Genomic DNA, 23,886 nt, shown 5'->3' with positions numbered 1-23,886 from the left:
GCAAATGGTAGTAAAAATTTCGTTTCGCATCATTACACAATCTGGTCAATGTCAACCGAGTGTAATTTTTTCTTTCACATAAAAACGATGCTGGCTTATTGCAGCCCTGCGTTCGCTGGTCAAATAGAATCAATTTTTTTTTATCGCGATATCGTTATCCAAATTACGAGTACATTGCTGTGTAATCTTCACACCATACATGATAACGTAGAGCCACAGCACAAATTGTACAGTTGAGTGTCCAGGGTATTATATGTAGAGATGGCAATGAAAATGATTTCAATTTGAATAATTAGCACGTCTATGCGACCAGACACTACCTCCATCTCGGATTACCTACCTACCGGACGCGGATGAGTTTTCAATTATGCTGACAACGCATTCGAGATTAAATGCACCGAGGCGAAGGTGCGAACCAAGTGTAATCGAATACATTGCGAATTGCGAAATGGAAATTGCGATGCATTTTTCGCATGCATCGCGTAATTCTACCTATACAAATGCTATGGAGTTGAAACGAGACAATTGAAATGTATGAAGTAGATATAGATACGTATATGCGATTTATCCATTCATCGAAATCGAATGACACCTTATCTATAATTAATTGTCCATTCGCATTGTTCGAGAATTAGCTATACTTCCGTTTGCTTCGTTTAAAGAAGATTATAATTATGCAAATTAACAATAATTAATCGTTATGGTATGTTCGAATACGCCAGGATTAAAAATCCAAGTGAGCTGTTTCAGTTTTCTATAGCTTCGTGTAGGTATCGAAAATTTTTGGAAATTTTTTTCACATTTTTAAAATTTTCTTAAGAAATGAAAATGGATTTGGAAGAAAGCTTCGATTTAGAAGGATATCAATCAGCAGTTGGCCTAAAAATCAAGGTATCTGCGAAAATTCAGCTATTGAATTTCTCAACATTCTGTCGATTTTTGAAAACTTGCAAAACGTAGGAGCTCGAATTCATTTTTGGATCTCCCGAAGAAAATTGAAATTCTCACAAGAAACAGATAAATTTTAAACCGGACGAAACTAAATCAGAAGAGCATGCAAAATACTATAATCAACAGTCAAAATTTCAATTGTTCGGGGTGCATTTTTCGATTTTTGGTGAATTTTTGAAAATCAAATGGCGAAAAATTATTAAAAACTTGAAATCGCGTCAAATTGACTTGAAAGGCTAAAATTCGATATGTGGCTTCGACCCCCCCCCACCCCTCGAATCAATTGGAAACAGTTTTGAACCGTTTCGTCAAGCAATTCATGGAGCTTGCAGCAGATTATTTCCCAATTTCAACCAGCTGAGTCAATTGGAGGTGGTTTCAAGCCATTCTGAAGCCTCTAGCTTCATTTTGGAAATTCCAAATTTTCAAAAGAAGGGTAAAAATTGTTTAAATGGAAATGTCAATTTTCAAAAATCTGATGGAGGCTCCAAAACTGTTCGAAACAGTTTGAAATCGTTTTAAATCGATTTAGGAAGTAAAAAATAAAGTACACGTGCCAAATTTCTAATTTCTAATTCAAATTTGATGAAATTTTAAATTTTCAACATTTTTGGGCCAAATTTGATTTTGATCGAAAATACAGATTTGTGCTGATATGCTTGGAGTTTCGCGGTAACGACATAAAACAATCAAGAGGGTCTCCAAGAAGCACCAACCAACGTTATAGGTGCGAAATTCATGTTTGACACCTTTTTAGAAATTCCACAAAAAAATTAAAAAATTTCTGTAGGCTCCAGAATGACCTATAAGTTGTACTTTTCGAGTTGGTTGGTTTGAAAGGGTGAAAGGTTTACACAAGTTTGTTTCGTTTGAAAAAAAAAAAAACATGAAAAAGTTTATTTTTATTGTGGTGGTTCGGGAGATCTTTACTTTGACGGAGACCTCCGCAAGACCAGCGTGCATATAGTAAGCCCAGGGAACCTAAAACTTGCCCGATATCCTTGCGAAAGATATCAAATTGCAGTGATGTTGAGACACCTCATAAATGATCATAAGACCGCTAAATGTTCGTAATGTTTTATTCACTTCTCTGGTATAACACACGCGAAGACTTATAATAAAACACACTACACATTATTGAATAAAATACACTTGTAGTATCGACTACAAGCGGAAGCTCTGAACTTGCTACCTTACGCTAGCACCAGTGAAAATATACCTAACGAACTTTCAAAGCTCGAAGCTCGGAGTGGCGCATCTCGAACTACTTCGATAGAGTGCACTACTCGTAAGCAGTGCTGCCACTCCGACAGGAACACAACTTCCCTCTAGGTGGAAGCTGCGGGCGCATCCCCTACCGGTACATATGCCCCGCTTCCATTGAACAGCGTGGACATCGGAGATGCTGGATCATTGAAGCCAAAAATTGGCCAATCGGACAACGGACGGTAGGGCCCCTCTGCCCCGCTTCTATGAACCCGCAGCTTCCAAGATGTTGAATAGCTAGGTTCTTCGGCATCCATCCATGACTTCCAACAAGTCGAATTTCCAATTTTAAAACATCTCTGCTGCTTTTTCACGGCACTAGCGACTTTAAAATTGCCTTAGATGCAAACAATTTGTCGTACTAAAATAAATCACATCTTAGTCGCTAAAGTGCTACAAAATTCACAAACACAAAATATTTACACAAAGAGCAGAGATATGGTACGTAAATTCAAAAAATAAATCAAAAAAAACGCAATTGCATGAGAATTGCAATACAAATACGCGTTGAGCTGCATATCATCTAGTTCGACGCAAGGCCAAAAATGCGCAACTGGTAAAAAGCTCTGCCAGTGTGATAACAAACGTTTACCAACACGAAATCGACGAATTCATCTGCTGGAGTAATTAACAGGTACTTTTTAATTAATTACGCGTTCCAAGTTGTATTTCTTGATGTTGAGCTAAACAGGGACTTTCTTCTCTTTCCGCAGCAACTTTCCCGGATTCAATCAACATCGAAATAAGCTCACTGGAGCCGAACGGAGATGACTGTTTTCACCAAGAGCAGCTTCACCTTTGGTAAGTTTACGTTTTCTCTGTTTAAGTAGATTGATTGATTAATCTTGTATATTGAACGTTGCTAATTCTTTTCTTTATTATTCCAGTGATGCTGCATCAACTCCTTCTTCTTACAATGCATCAGAGAAGTTGCACTTCAACGCCAATCAGAATTCCATTAGAGATGATCCAAATTCCAACCTGCAGAATCCATATTGAGCAGACATACCGGAAAAATACTTCAATGACCGCAAAAGCATCAGATTGACAGGTACATTAAATCTTTCTCTAATGTGTTGGTGATATTTTTCAACCTCTCTGTTATCAGCAAGCTGACATTTTTCCAAATTGGAAGTTTTCTCGGAGCTGGAACCGGGACCCTTTTTTATCATCTCTGCTGCAGTAAGTACCCCGTTTACACATCTCTATTTACGTGTACAAAGTGATCTTCTTAGATTTAGTTCGTGTTGCGTTCGTTTTTCTCTCGTGTTGCATCTTATCAGTGTCATGTTATGGTCACAGACAGCTGGCCACTCGTCGCTATGTTCACACACAGCTGGGAAGATTTCGCTATTCCCACGGACAACTAAGAATATCGAGCTAATTTCACCGACAGCTGGCCAGATGATATTTTTTCTGAGTTCTGGTTTTGCGTTTTCTCTGATTTCTTCGCAATTCAGCAACTTCTCGCATTATTTTCGGCTCTCCCTCGAACTTGAATTTTGAACTTCTCTGATTTTTGCTTTTTATCACAAAAATTCCTCATTCAAAATTCCTTCAAGCACACTCAAACGAATTTTAAACTTCTCTAATAAATAAAAAAAATAATTTACAAAGAAAAATTCTAAAACTAGGTCAACTAATAGTTACGATTAGTCGAAAAATAAATTAAAATAAAATTAGTCACAGATTACACAAAACTAAATTTTATCCAGAGTGCAACTTGAAAAAAAAAAAAATTCTAATAACAAATTGAATAACAACGCCTAAATTAGCACTAATTACCACTATTGCGAAAAATGCACATTACTACTTATCTGGGCACATCAAATCACGAATGAAAGCTTTAATATGTGCACCAAAAGTTTGCTATCAATAGGTGAGTTTTTACAAAATGGCAATTCTAATAATAAACTGTAACGTAGCTAAAATTATCTCAACTTTAATCTTATCAAAATGTTGCACTCGGAGATAGAAATATACTAAGCTACATACATGCTAAAAGTAGTTGGCCTTGAACGCAACAAAGGCTCATTTCTCACTTAGTTTGGCCTTGGGTTGATACTTTGTGAAAGCTTTCACAAAATATGCACGTTCGAAACTTTCCAACATCTCTAAGTGAATAAAATTCAAGGTCTTTTTTCGCTTCTTTTTGTTACGAGGATTATCACGGCCATCCGGTGCATTTTTATCTCGCAAGTTCGAGCTTTCAACGTTGGTAGGTACCTGCTTCGTTCTCGAACGCGTTTCATATCTCTCCCGCGCCGCTTCCCTCTTCTCTTTGTACTCCTCTTCGTCCGGAAACGTTTGTTTGAGACAATCTTCGAGCTTTTTCTCTAGGAGGGGGGGGGAGCTTTTTTCGTAATCTCTTTTTTATCTGGCGGAACTCTGCATCGTGTTTTGTAACATCTCTTTTAGGTCTCTCTGCTTCGCAATTTTGGCGAATTTTTTCCAGGGTTTTTTCAGGCTGCTTTCGCGAACCTCTTGGTAAATATTCCGGATCTCTGGGGTCATCGACCTCCTCCTCATCAGTATTTTCTTCTTCCATTTCAGCATTTTGACTTGTGGTTTTTTTCTTCGAAAAATCTCTGATTTTTTCCACCAAATCTCTGTTGTCGAATTTTGATCTCTGCTTTAGGTCATTTTTGAGCTCTTCCAACTGGTTTTTATTGAGGTATGACGTCATTTGGCGAGTGTTAACAATCTGCTCGTCGGTAGGGTCAGCTACATTTTTGACCATGTAACAATTGCTACCTACATGCTGTTCGACTGTATATGGACCATAGCGTTTTTGAAATAGCTTTTTTGAAAGTCCTTTTTCATATGATGACAGACGATGAGAAGTTAACATGACCAATTCACCATTTTCGAAAATGGTAGGGGGCCCATGTAATTTATTGAAAGCGACCTCATTATTTATTCTCTGCTGCATTCTTTTTTTGCGAATGAAATTCACTAAAGCCTGCTGCTGGGTCATATTTTCAATATTCTCATCAACCACTTCTTGGGTATATACAGCCTTTCTGGCCAATTTGTCAGCTACGAAATTATTATGATCGTATTTTCTCGCCCTTACATGTCTCAACTCGAACTCCTTGAATTTTTTAGAGAGTTCAATGACCTGCTGGAATGCTGCTTTGTGATGAACTGGTTTTTTGTTGGTGTTTTTCCAGTTATTTTCTACCCATCTCTTTGAATTGTGATTTACTGCAGTGACCAAGTAGTTAGAATCCGAAAATACTTTGAGCTTCTCTATCTGGTTTTTTAGGGCAATTTCCATCGCTTTTATCAACGCAATGATTTCTGCCAAATTATTCGAATTTTTGTATTCTGGGTGCACAACTCTTTCCGAAACGTTGAAGTCTCCACTAGGTGTCCAACTGATTCCGATACCCGCTATTGCTTCATCTGTGCCATTTTGGGAACAAGCTCCATCTACAGCTACCCAGACAAATCCTTTTTTATCAACAATGAGCTTTTTTTGATCCATTTTGAGTTTTAGAGCTTCTTCTGACGTTATAGACGGAACATTATTGGCACGTTGCTCTTCTCGTAATTTACTCAATTCGAATTTGGCATTTATTCCAATGTTAGGTACTGGCAAATCTTGAGCCAAGTTATCAGGAATTCCCCAAACTTCATTTGGCTTCACTCCGAATTCAGTAGGTGTATTATTTATTTCATTTTCCACCTGCTTGGCATATTTGTGCCAACCATGATGAGTATAATCGAAGTCCTCTGCTGATTGGTTGATTTTTACTCTCAGCCTATCGCCAATTATTCTCATTGTTCTTTCCACTAAGCTTGATTGTGGATTGTACTTGGTGGTGTGGCCAATTTTTACACCATAGGATTTGAGCAAATCATTCCAGGTATCACTCACAAACTGAGTACCATTGTCAGTGATCACTTTGCGCACCTTGTGCCCCAGTTTCTTTATCTCTTCGAGTATCTCTTTCATCGCTTTTGAGACCTCTTCTTTGGTTGCCACAATCAGGGTTTTGAGCCATACTTTGGCAGTAAATACACACTTTACTACTAGCATGTATTTTGGGTCCTTGGCTTTGTTGGCGATTTGGCCAATTAAATCAGCTGACAAGACATCTGCTATGCCATAAGACTCAATTTGAGCATACTCTAGCTTCTTTTTCTGCCCAAAGTTCTTATTGTGCTTGCAATCGAGGCATTCGCTTGTGGCCAATTTTGCAGATTTTGGCACATTTGGCGAATAATACATGCGTCGAAATATCGAGTCAATTTTGGCAGCTCCCACATGACCATATTCTTCATGTAAGTACATTATGGTATCTTTGTACAATTCATCAGGCATGCATGGCACTTTAGATCCATCTTCTCTGATTCGATGCAGTATTTTTACACCTTCTTCTTCTTCCAAAATGACATATTTTTTCTCGAGCTGTTTTTTCGCTTTTCTCTGCTTAGAAGTCATGTCAATCTCGTCTGCTTGGAGTCTCCGAATGACTTTTGACCAATTTTCATCTCTGTTTTGGTACAAGTCCAGCCTCTTGAGACAATCAATCAACTGCTCTTTAACCAAATCTTTGTAAACAACGCCAAGTGGCACCATATGAGTCCAATTCGTGCTGTATAAGGTCAATTCAGGTGCTTGTCTATCCCACCATTTTCCAACTCTTTTTGGCAGGTCATAAACAAGGTCGTGGCAGTTAAAATGCGTTATCCACGCCGCTGCTTTGCGATGTATTTGAGCCAATGTGTTAAATCGGTGCACAACTGACATTATGTCTTTTCTGACATGCACAGTATATCCATGAAGCCACATTTCGAGTTTTTTTAATGCATTCGCGAGCGAGTACATCTCTTTCTCTATTACTGTGTACTTCTTTTGGTGCTCTTTAAATGTGTTGCTCACAAACAGCACAACGTGATCTACGCCATCTTCGTCTTTCTGGTATGCCACCGCATTCATGGCATCTTGAGTGAAACTCGTTTCTAAGTAGAAATCTGCACCATCAATTGGAGTGGCTAATTTGAATTCTTTACGATACTCAGTTTCCAACATCTCTAATGCATTTTGCTGCTCTTCACCCCACTTGAAATTTTCTTTTCGAGTCACTTCATAAAGTGGCACTGCTAGCTGCTGATAATCTGCGATGAAGCGCTTGTAGAATCCAACAATTCCCAAAAATGCCATAACTTCTTTTTCATTCTTGAGTTTGAATTCGCCTTTCTTGTTGGTGTGCTTCTTTTTGAATTCATCAAGCTTTTGAAGCTTTTTATTCTGCTTCAAAATTGCCCCAGGCTGGAGTTGAAAACCAAGATGGTTGATGCTCTTCTTGAAAAACTTTGATTTTCTTGGATTGAGCCTAAGTCCATTATCTCTGATTATTTTCAGTGTATCAACGAGTAATTCCATCATCTCTTCGAAAGTCATCGCCTTGAGTAGCACATCGTCTACATACTTCGTTCTGCCTTTTTTTGTCTTCATGATGGTGTTTATCATTTTCACAAATAATGCAGATGACACTTTTAATCCATATGGCACCCTTATAAACTGGTGGACTTCTCCATCTACGATGAAAGCACAATACTTCCTATATGCTTCATGTAGTACCATCTGCCAAAATCCTGCCACAAAATCGAGGCAACAGTACATTTTGGCACGTCCGTCTGTTGTTATAATTCTATCAAGCAATGGAGCTTCATTGTAGTCATTTTCGAGTATCGGGTTCAATTCCATAGGATTCAAGCATAATCTCACCCCCCCATTTTTCTTGATATTTGCTACCAGCGCATTGATGTAAGGTGAGGTCGAAGGTTCAACGATCTTTTTGGCTATCATCACTCTGAGAGCTTCTCTCACAAGTGGCATCTGTTTATTAGATGGAGTATACTTCGGACCATGGAATCTTTTGATATTCTTGGGATCCTTGAATCTCAATTTCATCGGCGGTCCTGTCCATTTTCCAGGATATTTGCTGAACACACAGGCAAACTCTTTAAGTATATCAAAAGCTTTTTTAGCCTGTTTCTTCGTAATGGTTTCTTCATTTACAGCTTGCTCCAAATCCGATCTCAGTGTTTCCAAAAATATTTCTGGACCATCGTCCACATCTTCAGGCTCCATTTCCTGGTACTTATCAGCTGTGTTTGCTCTTTTGGATATGTGATCAATTTGCTCAACGCTCTTTTTCTTTACTCTGATTCGTCTGAGTGTAATCTTCTTTTTGTACTCCTCCTCAGTCATAAAGTTGAGTGTTTCAATCTTCTCTTGGCCTGGAGGGCAGCATGTGGCTCTTTTATTTTCCACATCAGTCTTAATTCCAAGTACCTTCATGGTTTTGGTACCAATTATAAAAGTCTGGTTACACCCTTTCATAATGTAAAATGGAATTTTGAGCTCGCATTCTCCAAATTTGAGTTTTGGCACAATCACATATCTGTATGTCTCTACCTTTGAATCGTCAGCCAAACAGCACACAATAGGTTTTTTCAGCATGATATACTGAACGCTGTCATAGTGATCTCTGAGCAGGATGTTCGCAGTTTCTTCTGATATTACATTAGGGGTTGCCCCGGTATCGAGCTGCGCTGGGTAGGTGGTGCCATCCATCGTAAGTGGCACTACACACGTGTCAAATTTATCTTTTTCTCTGAGGATTTGCTCTCTAACTCGAGCCTCAATTTCCTCTCTGCGTAGTGGTGGTTTAGGTGTAAGAGGTTGCTGGATTGAATTCGTTGAAGTTCCTGCTGTCGGTTGTGCACTCTGAGTTGTGTCTTGAGGCACATGTGTTGAATTTTGAGGTATACATGTTGTGTTGGGGGGCTTAGGCGTTGCCCCAGTCACGTGATTGACTGTTATTTTTAACTTCTCTGATGCCCCAGCGGATTTAACAGGTGTTTGCAACGTCTCTGATAAGTTTCGTTCCTCCTCATGGGGGGAGGGGATTCCTATCTTGTTGAGTAGCTTTTGGAGCGCTTGAGGTTTCATGAACTTTTTTAACTTCTCTATTTTCTTTACAGCATCAGCGACTTCCTTTTCGATGTTTTTAGGAATGTCTGAGTTTTTCTTTTCGATCAGGGTTTTCTTCTTTACTATTTCATATTGCAAGCCATCTTCCTCAGTTATAACTTCTCTACTCTCTTCAGTCTGAGTGCCATGTTGCTCAGTACCATTCTCAGGAGATTTCTTCTGATGCCAATCATAATTGTACATTTTATCCATCTCTTGGAATAACTCTGTTTTGCGTGCAAATCTTGGATAATATCTACCATTTTTTCTGCTTAAATGGAATTTATGCATCACTGGCATCATGTTGTAGTCTTTATCAACTCGAAATTGACGTTTAGACTGATCTTGTGAGTCTCTTTTCAAGTCCAAAAATAAGGCAGCAGGAGACCACCAAAATGACACAACATCATCTTCCAGTGACTCTAGCGCTCTTCTGTATGCAAAGTACTTGTCCATTGATACTGGATTACTTGCAGAAGTTTTTGGCTTTACCAGTGGAAACAGCAAAACAATTTTCTCAAATCCTTTCTGCTTTAAATTCTCCACAATTTGCTTTGCATAATTTTTCACAACACTCGAAGCCATGTCTGAGTAGTTCAGTTCATATTGAGCCAGTGATAGAATGGCTTTTTTCTTCGTAAAGGTGGCTGCTCTGATGGCTGTTTTCAGATCGCTGATGTTGATCTGTTCTTTGAGATAAGGCTGAGTGATTTCAGGCCTTCGTCGTGGTATTATATTTGCTAAAAATACAGCGAGTGAATCTCCAATGAGTTCAAACTCTTCTTGTGGTAGCTCATGGAATTGCTCCACTTGTGCTAATTTGCACGCGTCAGCTACTCGTTTCCCGACGGCAATCCTGCTGAATCAATTGATCCCTCAGGTGAGGTAGGGGGGGACTGTTGCTCCTCTGAGCTTTCATTCTCTGATGGTGTTTCTTCCTTGTTTATTTGATTAACACCATGTGTCTTTTCCTTCGGTTTTTTATACTTAGACTCATCTTTTCTGTCTTTTTGGTAAGTTTTGGCAGTCTCTGATTTGGTCTGACTTTTGTTTTTATCGTAGCTATGCTTTTTATACTTGTCAGTTGTGCGCTCGCCTTTGTTTTCATTGATATTATTCCGCACTGTTTGTGAATTGGAACGCCTATCAGTGCCGCCAAAACTGGATCGGCGATTCTCTGACCTTTGTTGCACATTTCGAGTCTGAGTAGCAGGCCTTTCTGGTTCAGGTGGTCTCTGAGCAAACTCTTCAACACGAGTCATTCCATTCAGTCTTTTCTCGAAAATGTTGATATCTTGCAATTCAATCTCAGTAAAACGTGGTCTGAGACTGGGTGTCATTTTGTAGTATATCGTCATAATGATATCCTCGAATGGTGAATTCGTTGTTTTGAGCACTTTCAGCCATATCATCAATTCTGAGCATTGTGTGGTCGAAGATGTTTTGCACACTGGCATATTTCTGAAGTGATTTCTAGCCTCATTTTATCTCTGAGGACCCCAAGCACAATCGATGAAATCTTTTCTCAATTGGTAATAATCAGTATTATTTTCTTGCAAATCTTTCCAAGGTGCCATATGAATCAGCTTATCATCAATCAGGACCATTAGGGCATCGCAATACTGGCTTTGGGATACTTGGTATGGCTGCATACGTCTTTCAAATCGGTGCAAGAAGTTGTAAACTTGGTACTTATTATCTTCCGAATATCTTACCCCAAATTCACGCAATCTGTCTGGTCTTATGTTGAAATTTGAATTCCCAAATCTGATTCTATAATTCAGTTTACGTTCTGGGGGGTTGTTTTGCTGCTCACGTTCAGCCTGAATCCATCTAGGATCAATCTGCACTTCTTGATCGTCGTCGTTTCCGTGTCGATCATTCGCTCGATCATCGCGTCGATCATCTCTGTTGTCGCGATTATAGTTACTGCTATTACTGCTGCCGTCGAAGCTGTTACGATTGTTGTTGTTATAATCACTGCTTCGATCGCTATTTCGATCATCTCTGTTATCTCGATCATTTCTGCTGTCTCGTCGATCACGGCTGCCTCGATCGTTGTTTCTATTATCTCTGTTATCTCGATCGTTGTTTCGGTAATCTCTGCTATCTCGATCATTTTGATGGTCTCGATCGTTGTTTCTATCATCTCTGTTTGATCGTGATTCTCTTGACGATGATCTATCGCGATTAGGTCTGTTATCATGCGTTCGATAGCTATTGTTACTGCTACCATTGTTGCCACATCTCTCGTTACTGCGGCTGTCGTTATCGGTGTTGCCCCTGTAGGGGGCGGGGGACCTTGATCGATCTCTAGATCCTCTCCTTCCTCGGAAAAGATCTGCGCCTTTGCCTGGATTTACACTGCTGCGACTGGCAGTGTTATCGGCATTGCTACTGTTTACGTTGTGCACAACTGTCGGCACAACAGGGGGTTGGTAGGGTGGTTCTTCTGGATCATGAAGCTCTGCTATGAAACCGTCAACGTGATCTTTCCATGATAAATACTCGGCTCTTTCGATCTGCATATTTTCTTGATCTTCTAAGTACTGCATTTGAATCTGATGCATTAAATTACTCATGTACATATTTCTCTCTTTCATTTTGTTTATAATGAGCACGTGAGAGGTGAGTACTCGATCAGTAGTTTCCCTGTAGGCTCTGAAGGTTGTTCTCATCTCTGATCTTAGGTCATTGATCCTCTTCTCGTGATCTTTTTTGAGATCTGATTTCATTCTGGCCATTTGAGCACGTAGCTCTAGATATAAGTGACCTACATCCTCTCTGGTTCTTGAAATCGCCTTTTCAGAGTCAACTACTCGACTACTAATGGTGTCTTCATTTTTATCGTGATTATCAGATGCAGCATAGGCCCATTTTCGAAAAATTAACTCGTCCTGAGATAATGGTGCTGGATATTGCTCATCAGGCTTTTTCTCAATTTTCAAATCAATTTTCTTCTCAAAATTCACAGGATCGAAACTGCAAATTTGGGCCATTTTGGATTCAGCAATATTTTTTAAACATCTCTCTGATCGATTTATTTCATCTTCGAGTTCATATTCCAGTTCATTTTGGTTTATCGATGCATCAGGATTTTCGAATCCTGTCAGTAGTGCACTGCTTCCAGCTACAGCCTCGTCAGCACTATTCGCATCTATTTCGTCTAAGTCAGTTTTTAGAAAATCCAAATCACCGTCCTCGAGTGCTTCCTGATATTCCTGGGAATCGATCCGAATTTCAGCACTCCGCCATTCCCTTCTCTGATCCAAAATGTTCTCGTGCAAGCTGCGCAATAATTTTCGATCTCTAATTTTAGGTGGCTTCGATTTGGGTGTTTTTTGAATTCCTAATTGTTCACGGCGTCGAAAATCAGCATCTTTCGCAGCATTTCTGGTCGAACGTCTCAGCTGCTTTTTTCCGTTATTCTGATTTTCATTTAAACATCTCTGATTTTCATTTACACATCTCTGATTTACGCCGTCACTGTCGTATTCTCTGATTTCAGGTCGCAATTGTGTCACACGTGTATCCAAGTTGATCGATGGAAAACTGGATCGTCGCGAATTGTCAATTCCAGGATTTGGAGAATTATTTTCAGCCGTCATCTCATATAGTCGTCGCATCCGTTCAGGTAATAATTCAAGAAATTCATCCGATAAATATTCCAAATTATTCGTAGCCATTATCGAACTTTGTAACTTCTCTGTTTCAGGTACGTGGTACAAGCTTTTACAACGTTCGGCGCTTGACCTTGAGCTTTCGTGTCAAGCTTGTTCAACTGTGCTCGGTTTTTCCAAACCAAAGCTTGTCGAACTTGGTATGAAAGCTCTATTTATTACGCGATTTTCGACACTTTTTCGCGATTTTTTCGAGAATAAAAACTCACGTACCTGTTCTGATGAACGTTGCGGTCGCCAAGTTGACCGTTGGTTGATTGTTGCAGTCGCCTGGTTGACTGGTTGGTCGCCTCGTTGACCAAATTGGACCGAAATTTTTCCGAATAAACGATAAAAAAAAATTCGCGATTTCTTCGAATCGTCTCTGTGAGGTGAAACCTCAAATGGAAAACAAGTTTCCGATGCAATAAATTGCAATTTGCGTCTTATGAGCGCAATTGTAGGCTAGGCCTGAGAACACGCGGTGTGCCTCGTTTTCGACTAAAACGTCTCTGCTTGCGCCTAAATATTGCAATAAATGCAATTTTGAAAAGCCCTGGGTTAGAGAACCACGCTTGGGCGCCAAATATGTGGTGGTTCGGGAGATCTTTACTTTGACGGAGACCTCCGCAAGACCAGCGTGCATATAGTAAGCCCAGGGAACCTAAAACTTGCCCGATATCCTTGCGAAAGATATCAAATTGCAGTGATGTTGAGACACCTCATAAATGATCATAAGACCGCTAAATGTTCGTAATGTTTTATTCACTTCTCTGGTATAACACACGCGAAGACTTATAATAAAACACACTACACATTATTGAATAAAATACACTTGTAGTATCGACTACAAGCGGAAGCTCTGAACTTGCTACCTTACGCTAGCACCAGTGAAAATATACCTAACGAACTTTCAAAGCTCGAAGCTCGGAGTGGCGCATCTCGAACTACTTCGATAGAGTGCACTACTCGTAAGCAGTGCTGCCACTCCGACAGGAACACAACTTCCCTCTAGGTGGAAGCTGCGGGCGCATCCCCTACCGGTACATTATGCTTTGAGGATTTAGATGTTTTTTCATAAAAATTGTATTGGTACCATTTTTTCCTCTTTTTTCAGTCTAGAATTTTTTTACATGTTTTGTGTGATTTCATATAAGTCTTATTAACTTTAGTAATTCAAAAAGTTTAGTCATTCAATTCATTTTTTGACGAAAATCAACGAATTCGTCCTAATAAAACTTTAGTTTATTTTGATGAAATGAAATACGTAACTAACACATTTTCATAGTTTAAAAATCAACCTAAAAAAATCCAAGTAATGGAATGATACCTAATATTGAACGTAATATAGAAACGTTTCGCAGCTGTAGAAGCGGAAATAGGGTCATATTTGAAAAAATACCATTATCATTCGATAAGAAATATTGTAGCGATAAAATGTTCCCATTGCTATTAAAATGTGACAGTTTTGCTGTGCTGAAGGTCAGTTTTATTCTGTAAATAATTGCATGGACTGTCGGACCTTAACTGGCACTCTCCGATTCGTTCGTAACCGAACTAGATCAAAAAAACAAGTCCTAAAACGGTCCTTTAACCAACATTTCTAAAGCTGAAGTTCATTTTTTTGATGAATTTTTAAAAATGTGAAAAATTCAAAAAACTGTTTTAAGGGCGAATTTTTAAACTTCTACGTAAAATATAAATTTTTTCGAGTGAAGTGAACCAATGTGAATAATTGATTTAATTCAATTCCCACAGATTAGCAACTAATAGTTTTAGACCATTCTGGAGCCTTTGTCGAATTTTAAATGTTTTCCAGGAATTTCAAGTCACTCTGGAGGGGCCAAAAATGAACTTTAAGACCTATAGTCTTAGTGGGTGCTTATTTAAATACCTTCTCGAATTTTTTTAGGTAGTTTCCTCGAAATTCAAGCAATGCTAGTTCAAAAGTTGATTTTTGACCAATTTGTGAATTTTAGAAAAAATGAAAAAAATCAATTTTTCAAAGTTGGCATAAAACGAACGATTTTTTCGGCGAGATATTGACTGGTATGTCTGCATGATCATCCAACTTGAAAACAATCGCAATTTCACCTTTTTGGAGCCTCCAGCGAATTCTCAAATTTTTTCAGAAATTTCAAATTGCTCTGTAGGGGCCAAAAGTGACCTCGAGTTCCTATATTACTGTTTTAAAAAAATGTATATTTCATCAAAAAATTGAAAAATCACTCTTGAAAATAGCTTTTTTGAATTTTCTAAATTTCCAAAAATTCACCAGAAATCCAAAAACGAACTTTAAATGCTAAAATTTTAGTTACCAATCTTCGTAAATTTTTCTTGGCATTTTAACCCTCGAAATTTCAGAATGATTTACCCCCCTCCCTCCCTTCCTCACAACTCTCCTTCTCACTGTTTTATGATATATCTCAACAAATTATAAGATAAGAAGACTTAACCAAGCACACCATTTGCGCGGTGACTTGTAGAAAAAAAAGATAGTAGGTAAAAGGTGCGATATGGCAAGATATCGAAACGATGCGATGAACGTGCGAGTACAGTTGGGGCACCAAGTACCTACGTTTATTGTTTCACTTTCACTTATCTAATTACTTTCTCTCGGATGGGCGATATTTTTCAAGTTTCGTACCTGCGTATTTATATACGCGTAGTACGGTACCCTCTTCGTTTTAATCATTCGATTTATGTATTTTATTATGCGTAATGTTGGAATACTAAGTAGGTACCTGCGATGTTTAATTGCTGCCTATGCAACAATATAAATTATAAATCGAGTCGAGAAATATTAAGTACCCCTATAAATGGGAGACAATATTGTTCGTACTATATTAAAGATGAAATATGGCAGCACCAGTTGACTTTTCCTCTCTAAAAATTAAATATTAGGGGTTCCCATCCTTCCAGAATCACTGGAATATGCACAAATAGGCATCTGAATTCCTATTTTACTATATTGGATATTTTTTTTAAATTTCAAATAGATGTTTTAAACTAAATTTTCCATTTTTTTTCTATGTTTCAGAACGTAAATTACCAACTTCCAGTTATGGAAAGATTCATTACGTAGTCGAATATCATCATCTGCAGACTTGAACCATATTTTACGAAACAAATAAATACTAGTCAGATTTAGAATTTAGAATCCCCATATACGTATTATATTGGTAAGTGTGTGACATACTAAGTACACAGTAGTAAGATATCTCTTCAAGTTAAACTCGTACAAAGCACACGTAATTTTATTACCTTTTTGGTCGCATTATCGTACTGTGACAGGAGATTATTAGGTACCTATTTATAGTACACTTGTACTTTTGGTATACTGAAATTTTACTTTTAAATCGACGAATCGAGTAAAAAAATTTCATTGATTAGAGTCTCTGTTCTAGATGAAGGTTAAAACGTTGCTTTGGACGAGCTGACTTATCAGCTTTTTTTTTTTTTACTATTTTTACTCTTACGATCTCGTAAATATTCTCGTCGTACTCGCCAGCAGCAGTCTAGACTTTAGAATGTTTGCATTCGTTTGTATAATTCACTTATCAGTTTTAATGTTTGTAAATGAGTAATGAGGATGACCATCGTGATGCTGAATGATACGATAAATTGATAAGAAGCTTATAGTTGAGGTGGAAAGGTGTCAGGAGTCCTCAATCATATTGATAATCGCGAGAGACATTCATTCTTTTTCAGCATCGTGTATAGTGTGAGGCTGAAATTTGGAGTAGACTACTGAATTCTTTCTTGGTGAATACATTTTCAATTAGCGTCGATCTCTGTAGGTTATTTTTTTTAATCACATTAGGACGTTAATGAGACGAGACGTAAATATTTTGATTACATCGTTATGAAAAAATGTGTATTTCGATTTATTTACTTTTTCGATCGAATACGAAGAGAAAATTAAATCGAAAAATTGGTCGTTTCGATGTAACATTTATGTAGTATAATTATAAATACAAAATGACGCAACGTATACGACGTTGTTTGGTTATTTCGAGGCTGGAATTCGAACCATGACGAGAGCAAGGGCAATACACTTGAATTAAAAATTCATTACACTTATCGAGAAATAAATTAAGTATACTTAAAATGTAAAAAAATGCGTCTCTTTATACTGTACACATTGTATACGCATCATCGCTCGTCAAATGATTGATTTTAATACGTTTGTTTGTATTTTTGTTTTGATTTCAATTTCAGATATGTTTTAAGATACTATAAGGTTATAGAAAAATTCAAATTACCGAAAGAAAAGACTTAATAGTGGAACAATATGGCAATGGATACTTCTATTAAAGAATCGAGTAAGGATAAATGGAGCAGCAACGGCCAAGACCAAACTAATTTTAAGAATGGCACAAACAATCATAATAAAGCCAAGAATGGTAAAGCTGGATATACGGTGGCTCGTGTCAATGGCAATAATTGCGTGAAAAAAGAAGACTTGTATAAGACCGAAATATTGGACTGCGGGGAGGAAAATATTAGCTGCGGATTAGGACCATGTTCGCCGAAATGGATGCAGGTATGTAAAATTGTGAATGTGTTTTCTTATTTGTGTGTTTTTATGGCGAACAGTTTTGGCGAAGGGAATGATCGTCCAACTCTCTTTTTATGAGGGGGGGGGATTACGTACTTGAAAGGTGATCTTTACCATAAAGATTCGTCAAATTTGAATTAATAAAAATCGATGTTTTTTTTGAAAAGGAGTCGTATTCAAAAAATAATTGAATATTTGAACTCAACGCCTTTAAATGCTTGACAAACAGCACGTCTTACATTATTTTTAATTTTTTTTTTTCATATTTGGACTATGTTTGAGGAGGGATTTGTGTAAGAGAAGAAGTACAGAAAGGTTGGTAAATTGAAATTTGACCTAAATTTTGGACATTTGGGCGCTGAGGAAAGTTGAGGGATCCAATTTTAAAAATTAATTTGCTAAAAAGTAGTTAAAAAAGAGTCAGCTCTGTATTTTTTTCGAATTTTCAAGTCGTGGCTTTCGACTTTCGTTTGCATCATCAAAACTTCAGCTGTCATTTTGAAAGTTCAATTTCAAGTGTTTGAAATTTTGATTGTAAATCACATAAAATATCATAAAAGTACTTTTTAAAATTTGAAATAGGTTAAATTGTTGCATAGAAGTAAAAAATGGATAACTACTTAATAATTGTGAAAATGGGTTAAAAACGTGAAATTTTAAGGAAAAATGATTTGATCTGAGGAGATCTGACCAGATCTAATCTGATCAAAACTCTGATCCGATTACATCTGGTCAAATATATGTAATTGGACTTGGAAAGTGTCCGGATCTGATCAAATCTTACCTAGTCTGATCAGATTTAATTTAGACGTGAAGAATGTCTGGATCTGATCAAATCTGATCTAGTTTGATCAATCAGGTCTAATTAGATCTGATGAGAATCGAATCTGATCAACAAATTGGATCCATAGAAAATCTGTATCCCATCAGATTCAATCATTTTCATCAAAATATACCATCATAGATAGTCCTCTAAATTGCTTCAAAAGTAGGGAAAAAATAAATTAAAAAAAATAATTCAAAATATGCATCTTGAATTTGATATCCTAAAAAATTTCAAAATTACTTCAAAATTGCCTAAAATTTCGTTAAAATCTTTGAAATTGCATACGAGTAATATCGAGTATTTATAATGCGTTAAAAATAGACTTCAATTCCACAAAACGTTTCAATTTTCGAATTCAATTTTATTAATGTTTTTAACCAATTTTATGTCGTTTAGTAAGTACATTTTCATGCAAGTTTACCCATTTTTTTTCGTTTTCTTTCGTTTTTATTTTATTAAAAAAAAATCATCATATTAATTTAATTTTATTGCATTAGGTACTTTTTTAGTTACTCTTAATTGATTTTTATGTAAATTAAATTTTTTCCCAATATGTTTTTGATCTTCATAGGTCTTTGAAAATTTATGATTTATCTTTACTTACCTATTTTTATAATCCTTATTTTGTCGATTTTTCATGAATTTTTTTCATTTTACGATGTTTTATGATTTTTTTTTGCAGTTTTAATGATATTTTCTCAACTTTCTCATTACTTTTCTTCAATTTTTATGCATTTTAGATCAATTTTTTTTTTTTTTTTTTTTTTTACAAATCTTTCAAAAGCTTTTCTTCTCTGATAAAACTTTCTCACATTAATTTTTCAATTTTAATTAAATTGCTACAATTTTTTGGTGGAAGGGCAGGGGGGTTCAAAACATTTTTATTAACTTTCCAAATTACTTCAGTAGAGGTACTTTAATGGTTGGCTTAAAAAAAATAATTTCTTCATTTTATATTTTATGGTTATTTTTGATGTGTTTACAACAGTGTTTTTATGGCGTTCTTATTAATTTAATGGACGTTTTTTCATACTTTTTACATTTTTGTAATTTTCGTATGAGTTAAAAATTTTTTAACATTTTCTATGATTTTTTTTACATTGAACTTTCTTGACGCTGAATCTTGACCACCGGTTCTCCAGAGCCATCGTGAGGAGGGCAAAGGGGGCAGTTTGTCCCGGCAATAGAAGGGCATGTGAGGAAAAAAACAGTGGTTTTTCGAAAATGTTTTCCCTCTCTTCTCTGACTTGTTCCTTTACTTTTTCAAAGTTGAAATTTCTAAAAATAATGCGAGTGTGTACCATTCAATGTTTGAAGTTTTAAAGTGAAAAAAAAAATTCGCATAAGAAGTATCGTTTTTATGCCTCTCGAAGCACAACTTTTCAAGAACTTTCGCCCTCACTTGGACCTGTTCTCTTTTCTTTTTCAAAATTTACCTCCTTAAAAAATCTTTCAAATTGTAATTCTAAGTACTTACTACTTACCTCAAAAGCTAAAAAATAAATTTTTTGCATGAAAAAACATCGGTTTTAGTTTTCTCAAAGTACAAATTTTCAAAATTTTCCGCCCTCGCTCCGCTCAGACTTGCCCTATTTTTTTTTCAAAATCAACTTCCTAAAAAAAACATCGTTTTCAGACTTCTCGAAATCAAATTTTCAAACACTTTCGTCTTTGCATACGGGAACCTCTTGAGATATCATTATCCGATTTGAACAAGACCGCCATTTTTGGAAATAGAATGGTCTAAAACCCCCAAAACCAAATTTTCAGCTGCCCAACTTTATTTTTAGATTTTTGGCGAACGTTTGAAAATTCAAAATTGACTGTTTTTGGTGATTTATGCTTTTTTTTAAAAAGTACGTACATGATCGGTAAACATGATTAAAATGAGTCCTAAAACTGATATTAATTCCCGAAATCCAAATTTCACCATTTCCAGGCATTCTGGAGCCTCCAGCTCCATTTTCAATTTCTCCAGAATTTTGAATAGGGCTTATGTTCCATGAAATGAAGATAGGCAGCTAAAAATTGAGTTGCGTGTTTTACTCAACCTGTTTAACGAGTTTATCCAGATTTGAGTCGATTTTGGGAGTGACACCTCAAGAGTGGTTTTTTTGACCAAATTTTTACATAAGGAAAATGGTCAAAAATCAAAAATTTCCGAAATTTGCGTGAATCGTTGTATTTTGTCCAGAACTAACGTTTCGAGGGCGAATTTCACCATTTCCAGCCATTCTGGAGCCTCCAGCGCGATTTTAAATTTCTCCAGAATTTTGAGTTTGCTCCAGAAGGTGTGAATATGAATGGGCTGCTGAAAATCGAGTTGTGTGTTATACTCGACCTGTTTAACGGGCAAATTTTCAATCTAACCCCTTTCCCCCTCTCAAAAAACCGAAATCATACTAATCATTTTCACCCTTCGCCCTCCCTCCTCATTTGTATGTTTTTGTCTGAAAATACCCCGTGAAGGGTTCTTCGAATGCTGAGCTCGAAAATGAACTCAGCTTTGGGTGCAATTCTACCGAGATCTCGTGTTCTTGGCAGCCGACTCTGTTTCGCTGGTTGAAAAGGGAGAAGAAGACTCTTGGCAAGATCTCTAGCAAAAAATGCTACAAAACGAGACATTCTAAGAGTGAGAAAATTCAAGGTTTTGAAAAAAAAACACCCCATTACTCATTCGAGTGTCATTTCCGGCACTGTTCGCCTTTACTACGATGCATTTTAATACAGTTATTATTTACATACACACGTGATGATATATTAGGTACTGTACATGTGCTAATCCTCGGCGTGGCAATCTGTGTGTACGCAGGTGTTCGCGTCCAAACAAGCGTTCCTGGTTACGTTCTGTTTAACGTGGGTACTGCAGGGTATGTTTTCGACTTATTTCGTCAGCGTGATCACCACCATCGAGAAGCTATTCCAACTGCAGAGTAAGATGACCGGCATGATAATGAGCGCCACCGAAATCGGCCAGATTTGCTGCACGTTGTTATTCACGTATTACGGAGGACACGGCCATCGACCCAGGTGGATCGCCTGCGGAATGGTGCTATTCGCGGTGTGCTCGTTTACCTGCTCGTTACCTCATTTTCTGTTCGGTTACCCACCCATACCCGGTAACGATCTCATACTCGGCCAAAATAATACCGTCAATTCCACCTACCACACGATGTGCCTAAACGACACTCTCCGCTTGGCCAACCAATCCTCCATCGACTGCGGCGAGAAAATCCTACCCGAGCAGCAAGCTCGAACCAAGAATATCGTTTTGATCATTTTCCTCGTCAGCTTGTTGGGTGTAGGAATGGGTCAGACACCGGTATACACGCTGGGTATATCGTACATCGACGATAACGTCGCCAGTCGCGAATCTCCCATTTATTTCGCCATCACCATCGGTATACGTATCCTGGGTCCGGCTCTCGGGTTCATTATGGGATCCTTGTGCACGAGATTGTTCATCGACCTGTCTATTAATCCGAAGATATCGCCTACTGATCCCAGATGGCTGGGTGCTTGGTGGCTCGGGCTCGTACTGGATGCTGCGTTCTTGTTACTCGCCTCCATCGCCATGTTCTCGTTCCCGGAGAAGCTCAAGAGTAACAAGAATACTCCGGCTATACGTAATAGACAGGATGCGACCAAGAAACACCCCAAGCTCAAGGATTTCCCCAAGACGATCAAGAGGCTGTTGAAGAACGACATCCTGATGTTCCGTTCGGCCAGCAGTGTTTTGCATATTTTACCTATTGCCGGATTGTATACGTTTCTGCCCAAGTTTCTCGAGTCGCAGTTTCGGTTTCCAGCTCATACGGCTAATATGGTCACAGGTTTGTGTGGTTTTCGTATTATTGATTGATGGATTTTTTTTGATCGTACGGTAGCGAGATGAAGTTTATTGGTAGAAAGCTTCCGGATTTGTCTTAATGTGAGTACCTACTTGTAGACTTTCAATTGTCTGCTCTGCTGAGTAAGTTGGAGAACCACTGTTTTTCACTACTGATTTCCCCAAGAGGCTGTGGGTGGAGTTCCAATGTTTTTGAAAAGCCTCAACTTTTCAGTTTTTTAGCAACTTTTTAATTAAAGGGCATAAGATGGGACTTGAGGAGTTCGTATCCAAAAAGCAAGTCGAAATTTGAAATCAGCACCTACAAAAACCCAACAAATCACAGGTCACTCGAATTTTTCAATTTTTTTGAAATTTGGGGCCTCATTGTGGGGTTTAGAGGGCTCTAACGAAAAAAAGAAGTCGAGATTCGGAATAAGCGCTGTCGAAAACATAACAAACGATATGTTACATGATTTTCGAATTTTTTCAAAATTTTTCCAAAATTTGGGGGGGAGGGGGTGGTGGGGGGATTTTTTTGAAATTCCAAGATTTCCGAACGAAACTTGGAAATTGGAAAAAATTTAGAATAATTGCCACATTGAATGAATTACAGTATGTTCAGTTCGAAAATTTTGGAATCTGAACCCCCCCCCACCCCTCAATTTTGGTAAAATTTTGAAAAAGTTTGAAAATCATGTGACATATCGTTTGTGATGTTTTCGATAGCGCTTATTTCGAATTTCAACTTCTTTTTTACGCAAGAGCCCCCTAGGCCCCAAAACGGGGCCCCAAATTTCAAAAAAATTGAAAAATTCGTGTGACCTACGGATTGTTGGTTTTTCATAGGTGCTGATTTCGAATTTTGACTTACTTTTTTGGTACAAGTCTCTCAAATCCCATCATACGTCCTCCAATTTTCAAGGGAATAGAAAAATGTAAGTGTCCTATGGTCTAATTGGGTTTTCACAGGTGCTGATTTCGAAGTTCGATCTACTTTTTTGATACCAGCCCTTCAAGTTTCATCATGCCCCTCAATTTTCGAAAATATTGAAAAATTCGTATGACTTTTGGTTCGTTAGGTTTTCAGGGTAGCTAATATTGAATTTCGACTTGATTTTTTGATACGATCACACCAAGCTTAATGCTTGTACTAATGTACTTGGTCACTTTTTTAGCAAGCGAGTTACTAAAGTGATATTAATACATAGTAACGTTTTCTTCGTTTTGGTTAATAAAGTTTTTTTTTCGTGCAAGTTTTCAAAAATTGTTCCAATAGAGAAGCACAAATGCCGTTTGCTAAGGATTCAATAAAGTATCATTTTTTTTTGCCAAAAACTACAAAACAGTATTGTTTTTACCTACAAAATGCAAAAGAGGCTTACTTTTTGAAGAAATTGCAGATTTTTGCTAAACTTGTTAAATTTTTGCTTTCAGAGATAACCTTTGATAATTGCTAAAGATTTTCAATTCTTTTTTCAAAAATTATCCAAAAGCCTCGCTTTTTTTGCCAGAAATTCTCAAAAAATCCTGATTTTTACAAAAATTGTCAAAGTTTTGCTTTTTGCAAAAAATTATAAAAAAATTTCGCTTTTTAATAAAATTGCTAAAAATTGTCGTTTTTTTCCAAACGAAATAAATTCCAAATGGTCTCAATTTTTTCAAAAATTTCCCAAAAGTCTCGATTTTTTTCCTAGAAATTTTCAAAAAGCCTTTCTTTTTGTCAAAGTCTCGCTTTATTTCCCCAAAAAATTGACTTTTTTGCCAGAAATTGTCCAAAAGTCCTATTTTTTTACAAAAAAT

At 37.3% G+C, this 23,886-nt stretch overlaps 1 protein-coding gene across 3 annotated transcripts in view; it reads left to right on the top strand.

The window, feature by feature from the left end:
- Positions 1-23,886, top strand: part of Oatp74D (Organic anion transporting polypeptide 74D) — a 163,680-nt gene that overhangs the window by 124,294 nt on the left and 15,500 nt on the right. For all 3 annotated transcript variants that reach the window (XM_065366525.1, XM_065366524.1, XM_065366526.1), the window contains 3 exons: positions 15,908-16,049; positions 17,089-17,413; positions 21,067-22,087. In XM_065366525.1, the coding sequence (XP_065222597.1) occupies positions 17,162-17,413; positions 21,067-22,087 (1,273 nt within the window). In that variant the 5' untranslated portion in view covers positions 15,908-16,049; positions 17,089-17,161. The remainder of the gene's footprint in view (positions 1-15,907; positions 16,050-17,088; positions 17,414-21,066; positions 22,088-23,886) is intronic.

Source organism: Planococcus citri, chromosome 5, assembly GCF_950023065.1.
Source record: "Planococcus citri chromosome 5, ihPlaCitr1.1, whole genome shotgun sequence".
Classification (NCBI taxonomy): Eukaryota; Metazoa; Arthropoda; class Insecta; order Hemiptera; family Pseudococcidae; genus Planococcus; species Planococcus citri.
The sequence above is the reverse complement of the archived record's forward strand: the minus strand, read 5'-3'. Positions and strand labels throughout refer to the sequence as shown.